The sequence below is a fragment of the Thermobia domestica genome, chromosome 15 (assembly GCF_964235325.1).
Source record: "Thermobia domestica chromosome 15, izTheDome1.hap1.1, whole genome shotgun sequence".
NCBI classification, from domain to species: Eukaryota; Metazoa; Arthropoda; class Insecta; order Zygentoma; family Lepismatidae; genus Thermobia; species Thermobia domestica.
Genome location: NC_137468.1, coordinates 138,461,207 through 138,470,807, shown reverse-complemented (window position 1 = coordinate 138,470,807; position 9,601 = coordinate 138,461,207). Strand labels below are relative to the sequence as shown.

General features: G+C 37.1%; 1 protein-coding gene across 1 annotated transcript; it reads left to right on the top strand.

Annotated features, from left to right (window-relative positions):
* Positions 1 to 2,435: 2,435 nt before the first annotated feature.
* Positions 2,436 to 3,389, top strand: LOC145671630 (baculoviral IAP repeat-containing protein 7-B-like). The gene has a single exon (XM_081740828.1). It carries the CDS (start codon positions 2,436 to 2,438, stop codon positions 3,387 to 3,389), a length of 954 nt encoding a protein of 317 aa, XP_081596954.1.
* The last annotated feature ends 6,212 nt before the right edge of the window (positions 3,390 to 9,601 follow it).

Below are 9,601 nucleotides of genomic sequence, written 5' to 3'. Positions count from 1 at the left end.
CAATTTTGTGCATTTACCTGTTATCCACACGTACAACCCATCATCAATCCCTTGAATGGAGACACATATCTTATTACTAACCCTCCCCGTCAAATGACCATGACATGCCCACACAAGAGTGAAATTATTAAACAGGATCCTTTTACTCCTGGGTCTCTCAAAATTAATCTACACTGTAAATGTGCATTGGAAATTAATTCTCAATTACGAATTCCTCCCCGTTTCCCATGCCCCAAGGACTCCATCATGGATCCTGCAGTCAAACGCCTACTACCCTTAACTTGGTTACCTTTAGAGACTCTTAAATTACCAAAAAATCTCTTAGGTGAATTGGAATTCACCGACCTTAATGCGACATTAAACCAAAATTGGTCAGTAAAGGTAACGTACTATGAACCGCCATTACAATCTCATAGGCTAACCCCCATCGCACTTCCCCAAACAATCAAAGTATCAGATATCAGTGGCAGACCGTACCTTACTATTCTGTTCGTATGGAATACTGTTCTTACTTTATGCATAATTTATATGACCCTTCGTTTAAAGAGCACTCTGTGGCCACTTCTGCTTACTTACCCCCAGCCGGTGAAAGCTCAAGGCCTTATTCACGATATAACAGAGCCACTACTTTATGCCGTTATTGGGATAACGATCTCGGGAATTATTCTTTTTTGTTGTTATAAGACACTTTGTCTTCGAGTATTCTCTGTTCTCCGAAACCCCCCTCCATCTACCTCCCAACCCCTAGAGGAGCCCTCCTCGAGCCAGGACCGACGTCCCCCAGCTCCCCCTCGTGCTACTAATTTATGACTAGCAGCGATCACGTTACTATTGCTTGCTAATAGTGAGGCGCATGCCCTAGAACTTTCGACCCTTGCCCATGCTGGCGTTATTACAGACAGTGATCCGCACGTTATCCTTTATGATTCATCGTTACCACTAGTCCTTGAATTCCTGTACGAGTCGTTCGTACCCCCTGATGGACAAAAGATTTGGAACAAACTACCTCAAAATAATCTAGAAGTTCTCATGCAAGATCATAGTCAGCAAGGCTATGCCTTTGTCTTTGTCACGAAAGTACACGTTAAGCAAGCTTGGATTACTAATACCCAGCTTCAAACCTTTCTTGGTAACTTGAGACTAGCTCAACATGCGTCCATGATTCCTTGGAAAACTTTACGAACTGTTCATAAAATTCAAACTTGGGATCAATTGGTTGCAACATGCTTAACCAATTCTATCACCCCTACCTTACTCCCTCCTGATTTACTCTTTAATTTGACTTATGAATTAGAACAACGGCTTAAGTCAACAGCATATGAGTTAGTCATACCCCCATCAGATATTTCGATTCTCTACTCGTATAAACTTAGTGAATGTATCATTGCGCCTACACAAGTCATCATGGCTATTAAAATCCCTTTACAACAACGCGGAACTACTTTACAACTCCAACATTTGCGTATTATTCCTTTCCAAAGGGGTAAGGAAGTATGTCATGTGGATCTACCTACCCAGCACATAGTAACTCGATGGCCGTCCAATAAACTCATGACCGTAGACTGTGATTTTTCAAAGGAGATCATTTGTTTAGCCCGTGAATTTCAACCGCACGAATTCTCGATAATACCTTGTCTCCTATCGCTTCTGCACTCAAATTCTTCGGCAATTCGAGACAATTGTCCTCTGAAATGTAAATATTTACCGTCGGTTGATCTATTTCACCGGTTAAATTTTACTACTGTCACTATTCTTGCCCGACGCGGATTGTCGATTCATATTTCATGCCCAGAAACGGACATCCCAAATATGATGTCCCCAGATGATTATGGCAGTTTTCTGATAAATCTTGGTTGTAGATGCTCTGTGCGACTACAAGGGGTTGTACAACAATCTATTTATCCTTGCATTTCTCATCACGTGGAAAAAGCACGAGTTGTAAAACTAATTCCTGTTCAATGGCTTCAAGACATAACAAATGAGGCTGTACCTTTCATTTGTCACCCATGTACCCTTCGTTCAGGGTTCCCATCTTCAGAACCTATGTTAACAGATTATTCGACAATGTTTATTATTAATATCATATTTATGGTAATTACCTTGATCATCGGACTGTTGTCTGTTATTTTAACTGGCATTACACTGCGTAGACGTGCTCTAGTACGAGCTTGCCGTCGACCATACTGTCAGCAACAATCGCCCCCGCGATACTTAAGTGTTACTGGATAAAACCAAACCTATAAAATACATAACGCAATTAAACAATGAACATTGGCATACCTAATAAATATATTATGATAGGATTATAATTACAACAAGTTCTACAAAGGGGGGCGCCTATCCCCTCCATATCACTCTCTCTCTCTCCAGATCTCTTTCTTTAGGAACACTATTATATCTTATTTTTTTTATTGTCTCCTCCTCCTCTAGCCACCATGGAGCCTACACCCACACCGTCTGCGCCTGGTCCATCCATGGATGCTCTACGTGATGAAACTGTCCGATTATCAACTTTTACTGATTGGTCGGTATCTTTTATTTCGCCCGCTTCGTTAGCACGCGTTGGATTCTATTTCCTCTGCAAACCAGATAGAGTAGCTTGTATATTTTGTAATTTGCCGATCGGCCTTTTTGAACCAGGGGATGATCCGAATGAATTGCATCGTCAGTGTTCACCTTCTTGCCCGCTCTTACAAAATTTTCCTCAGGGTAGGGACGAATGTGGCCCCTATCATTGGACGTATATGCCCAACTCCCGCCCTGAACGTCTTTCATCCTCATGGGGGCCATCCCCTAACATCGCAGGTACTTCAGAAATAGTAACGAGTGGACCCAAATACCCTCACTACACTCTCGAAGAAAAACGACTAGAATCATTTTCGTTATGGCCCCCCGCTCTAGCTCAAACCCCACAGGCATTAAGCCGAGCCGGTTTCTTTTATGCGAAAAAGGGAGACCAGACTATCTGTTTTTTCTGTGGTCAGGGCCTTCATCGATGGGAGCCCACCGATGACCCCTGGGTTGAACACGCGCGTTACGCTCCCCGCTGCGCTTTCCTTTTACTTCATAAGGGACATGATTTTGTAAATAGCGTGCTACAGACGGCATCCCAAGATCAATCCCAATCACCCCCACAACCAGTAGTTCTGTCGGATGCTGAGATTCCGGTCGCTGCTACTGAGATTGTTGAAAATTCCGACCACACCCCAAACGATCACACCCCCTCCCCTCAGAATTCCCTGTGTAAAATTTGCCTACTCGAAGAAGTCCAACTAGTATTCCGTCCATGCAATCATGCCGCCACCTGTGTTGCTTGTGGACTGGCGGTTACACACTGCATTGCCTGTCGGGCACAAATTACGTCAGTGATTCGTATTTACATCCCCTAACGGGTAGTTGGCCCGCTTGTGTTTGCTTTGTGCTTACTTGCTACATATTATTGTTCCTCGAATTTTCTTTTGTATATACTCTTCCCGGCCAGTCAGTGCTGTCAATATATCTGCTACCTGGATTTGCTTCCTCTTTATTACATTATATCTCCTGCCTGACATTTGTTCACCTCACCTGCCAGACTCCTCATATGTTGTTTTGTTCTTATTTTTAGTTTTTAAGTATTGTTTCTTTTTATTCATTTAATCATTAAGGCTTTAAGGTTTATCGCTCTAAAGTTTTTAATTTATTTTATTTTTTTTTCTGAGGGGTCTGGGCGGGAAGGATTATATACATATAGATATGTATAAATAAATATAAAAAAAATAAAATAAAATAAAATAAATGATGTATAATGATATCGGATATAGAAGTAATACAGTAGTAACTGAAAGTGTTACAATAGCTCTTAGATATTAATTTTAGTTATCCTTTTTGAATTCGCATCTTACGTTAATTAGGTTTCTGCTTACTTAGGATCTTATTATGTTTAATTGTTACTAGTAAGTTCATTTGTGTCTATTCCATTTCGATGGACATTAAGTTAGATAAACATAATAAAGTTAAAAACCCTCCTGAGTTGCATAATATACATTAAGGACGCTCGAGTTCTGTCAACTTATTTTTCACTAAATCTGGTATAAAATAACTTAATACTACTCAGAATAAACTTATAATTAGGTCAAACAAAAAGACTTAATAACTAGAAGTCATGAGACTTTCAAATTTGGTGGCTCCCTCCATAAGCGGCCCTGTTTAATAGGGGGAAAACACCGCATCACAACAGCGCACAGCACCGTTGACATACGTTAAGTCAAAATCAGATAATCCGTGAGAGTGATATACGAACCTTAGGATATACATATAAGAACGTGACGGTAATTATAATTTTAAGTGAAATAAATTGTCAAAATAAACAAACAAAAGTAGTACCCTTTCAAAACTTCAAAGTTAAGCGATTATAAAACCCGTCTCTCATTCAACGTTAAAACTAAAAAGGAAATCAACTCTTATCAGGTGACGGAAGTGAATCCGGCTGCTAACAAGAACTCAGAATGATGTAACGCGTAGCGTCAACATCGAAGTACACACTAGCATTTTATATCAGAAATATAGAAATAATTAAAAACAGGGGAACGAAACTACAACGAAACGAATCTTGTTATTAATGTTACCAAACAGATTATCACGATTGGGATACACCGTAGTCTCTGTTAAGCAATTGGTTCTTAACGACCACTAGTTCGACCCCCGATGGATCACTTCTTTTACTCTATATCTTAATTATCGCTCCTCACGCACTCTATATCTTAATTATCGCTCCTTTACTCTAGCGCAAGTTTATATTTGAATTGGTTATGTGAAAGTAGGGTAGAATCAAATACTTGCAATAGACATCTAGTTTACCACATATCATCACTATCTGCATTAGGGGTCCCGAGTTCGAGACCCGGAATTGTTCTGTCAAAATTAATATCGTTGAAAAAATAATCTCAATTATCGGTGGTTATTGGCAGTTACGCAATTGTATCCAACCTTGAACGGAAACAGATAAGTCTGAGATCGAAACCCGACTCACGCACTTGCTGTATGCGTAACACACTCCAAACTATAGTAACATCTTTTGTTTTCCTTAGGGAACCACTTACTAATTCCACATGTAATGAAAAACGCACTTCTTATAATCGCTATTAAACAGTGGCCGTTTAACAGTAACTTTGGTCACTATCTTTCGTTGTGGCTTCCACTTAATTCAGTAATAATAAAAATCGGTATGGGATACTCCCAGGATACGAACTGCGATTTTGTTGCACTCGAGTTCAGCACTAAACTATGTTAACACTCACTTGTAGAACGAATTGGTAACTTGACGTGAAGAAATTGGAAACGCATGCTTCAAGAATAATACACTAACAATTCAGGGAGATAGTACTTACCCCGTAACAGGAGACCTTCCCTTATTGTTTTTGGAGACGTAAGTCTTCCCTTCTCTTTCCTGTGCGTTCTTCGAGCAAAGGATGATACGTATACCCCAACAAGCTGAAAAATATGAACCACAAAGTTAAGAACTTATTTAAACTCGTTGGTTATCATACTTAATAATTAGCACAGTGCAATAATTAGCATCATACTTAATATTTAGAAATTAGATAAATGTAACTATTGTTTAAATCCAGTCACGCCTTAACTACCAAGTTCGTTAAATTTCGACTAATAAGTAGTCGGGACACTACACTCAACTTCAGGTCCCCGCGTCCAATCTATAATACTATGTTTGTGTGTGAGAATTTTTCGTTTCAGGCCTTTCCTTTCAGAAGCCTAACAGCAGAACCTGCCCAGGTGAGAGAAGTGAAAGGATCTGCGCATTGGAAATAACTGAGTATTCATTTTCCTTTTTATATTTTTGTTAAAAGTTATTAATTTTTAATCACTTCATTATCAATTTACTTGGACAAAGAAATTTGACATTTTCCTTTGTTATTCTTACTAAGCTACCTACAAAAGGTTGCAAATGTAATGAACAAATCACATTGCGCGCAAGATAAGACTGCCTCCTCTGAGGGCCTCATTTGTCAATAATTAACTTTATAGAGCTCAAAACCCTACAATATTAATCCAAGAAATCTATAACAATTGAGACAACATATTATCAAGGATTTAGTGAGACACTATTTTTTTTAAAAAAACAAGGAAAATCAGCATACAATTGTGAAAAAAATATGCACGTTAACTGAGCATTTTTCAAGTGCTGGATTGCCCTATTGTGAGATAAGTCTTATCTTGAACACTATGGGTACACAAGGTGTAATAAAGCGTAAAACTAGAAATGAATTTCAATAATGAAATTTTACATGTCTAAAATTTATATCAGTTTGCTTGAGATATTTTATATTTTTAGTTCAATCCATTAACACAAATTTTGATGATACTTTGGAACTAATTCTATTAACTAGCATACTTGCAAAGGTATAAAGAAAGCTAATTAAATCTTGTTGAATCTGAACTCTGCTTAATAGTCCTATGATTATTTAACTGAGTTATTTAAAAGCATTGCATCAACTTGTTAAGTTTTATCTATGTTAAAATTCAATTTTTTAAAAAAAGAGGTAGTTAATGTTAACATTTCAAGGTATAAAAGACTGTATACAACATACTTTTTATACTTATGCATAGCCACTCGAACGACTGACCACTCTTATCCTTTAAATTAGAAATAAATACAAATATACTTATCTGACAATGCTAAGATGTCCCTGGTCTAAAGCCGGCAACTGCGACAGTATACTAGATGTGTTCTCTCAGTTGCGATGCAAAAAAAAAACATTTTTTCTCCTCTCTCTCCGAACATTCGTCAGCTGAGCTGATAATTTACAAGCCACATATCATTATACCAAGCTGTATAATTAGCTAACTTCCGCCACGCTGGCTAAATTCAAACTTCCTTTTAACACTATTCCTCAACCTGACTGTATCTGAAAACAAAATATACGGCAAATGTATGTCGATAAGGCAATTACGTCCTGACGTTCTCATAACAAACAAGGTATTGCCCATTTTGTAAAGTACCTTGGATTTACTCACCATATGATTCATCACCCATTAACCATTGCAGTAAATGAAAAGAATATTTAATAATTCAATTTCCTCCATCATTATCATTTCACTCACGAAGAAACAAACCGAGTTAGGTACTTCAATCAATTTGTGAAAAACTTGTTCTACCATGGTGTTATCTTTATCTTCGCACCATCACAGCTTAAACACAAGAGGCATCCTACTAGTAGTGTGTGGTCAGCGCACCTACACTTATTCCTAGGCTTCCTGTTTAGTTTGTTCATGGTACAAAATTGTTTCTTAGTCTCATAGTGATAATTATACAAACACATACATTATTTTAACAGGTATCTATACCTAGACTCTGATGATGTGTGGTCAGCACACTCAGGACATCGGAATGAAAAAAAACATTTTTTGTATTCGATTCTCATTATTGGTAACCTTCGCGGGTTCCTTCGATCACTATACCTTTCCTAAACTGATGCGTGGTCAGCCCAGTTTAAAAAAATGAACAATTAATAGAAGGATACAGTGGACCTTCCTATATAAACAAGTACTCTGCATAAGCCAAGGTTAATATGTAAAGCATTAATGATAATGTAAGCTAATAGTCTCTTTGATTGCAGATCTCTCTCCATTGCCTTCCCAGTGTGATGTCTAGGGTAAGGCCCCCCCACCATCCTGGTCTTTGGAGGTACCCAAGGATCCAGATCACAGCCTGTCGGCCCCATCCAGGGCTGACCCAGAGGGACGATATGGAAATTGATTATTATTATTGTTCGATCCATCACTGTTTATTAGTGGACAACAGTTTTCTAAAAACTGAACTTCCATCCGGATACAGAACTTTCTCTGTGCCACAAAATTTATAACCTTCTGCAGTGACAAGGAAAGCTCTTTTATCTACGGACAGACTCCCATTGACCTACCTCAGTTCATTGCTTACAGGTGAAAAACTCTTCTCGTACAAACACAAAAAAAATTTGGACAAGTGATAAGACTCAAAGTAAAAGAAAAAAAACTCTTTCAAATCAGCGTTGTGACAAATCATGAGAAGATTGTCAGCAACGTCAAGAGACTTTAAAACTTTCTCAATATATGAAATAACTCAATTTCATTGTAATAACCACGATCTAATGTACCAAAAGCCATGGAAAGTTATCGTCTGAATATATAATTTAAACTCCTGTATTTGGTCAAGTGAAAGCACAAGTTTGTTTTAGACAATTGAAGAAGCCTATATGTGAGTATGGTAATCCACTCGCCACATTCTCATTCCACTATGTTAAAGACCGTAAATTTTGGAACCTCTGTATGTTTATCTGTTGGCAAACACCGAAGCAAAAAAGAACAAAGAAGTATTTTATTAAATTATCCATTGCACATTGAATTTAATCATATCTGCATTCAACTGTTGCTCAGCAACAGGATACATACATGTCACCATGTATGTCGTCTCTATGTAGGATTATTCTCCGAATAACTAAACCACTTACACAATGTGTTTAAGATTTAAAACAGGAAAGTTCACCACAAGCGCAAACCTATGGTTATTATCAGTCAAGGTTAGTTAAATTAAAAGAAAGAACGGAACATACTTCCGGTGTGTTAAAAAAATTCTCTAGCTCAACCATAGCTTTGGTTGTGGTTAACTTTTGTGTTTAAAAATCTATCTTATAAAACAACAAGAACCACCAACATGATAAAACATGATGTAACTTTACTTCGTAAATTTCCTTTGTAACCACAAAGAAACCCCTCTCGATTTCGTTTTGTATTTAAAAAAAAGACAAAAATTACGAATGCTAATACTATTATTACTTTTAATAATAATAAGAATAGGAATACTAACAATACTAACCTATAGACCCCCCAAACATCCCCCCTAATTACGAAGAAACTCTATACCGTCCCCTTCAAAATATGTACCCTAGTATGGTAAATGTAACTGCACCCCTGAATATTATAATTTGTATCCGTTATTACCATAGGCCATTAGGGCATAAACTAATACACTAACCATAGGGACAGTTCTTCGACTATTCAGTCTCCCTCTTACTGACGGAACCACTCATGGAAAAGAAATCTAGAGTTGTTTGTATTTAATCCCTAGGTGCGCTAAAGTGCGCTCATTAGTTTGCAAATTCTGTATATTTACAGTATACATAAATGTCAATGTGTGAGGCATGGTGCATACCACACAGGATGAGAAAAACCAAATAAAGAAAAATGAGTAGAATTTTAAATATATATATATATATATATATATATATATATATATATATATATATATATATATATATATATATATATATATATATATATACTCTGATCACTAGTATAGGACAGAGTTATGCAGTAAGATTGTAATATATTACACTTATGGCAACCAATGTTGATAGTAATAGCTAATAAGGTTAGTGATATTTTTCGCCAAACATTAGGAATAGTCTTAATATCAAATGTTTATAGACGCACTTGAAGCATTTATTAAGCATTGTGTTTTAATCGCTAGTTGCTAATTATTCAAGTTATTTTACATACGCGATTTAACCATTTAGCATGCAATCGCTTCTATATTACAATAAATATATTACAGGATATGTAATGAAGT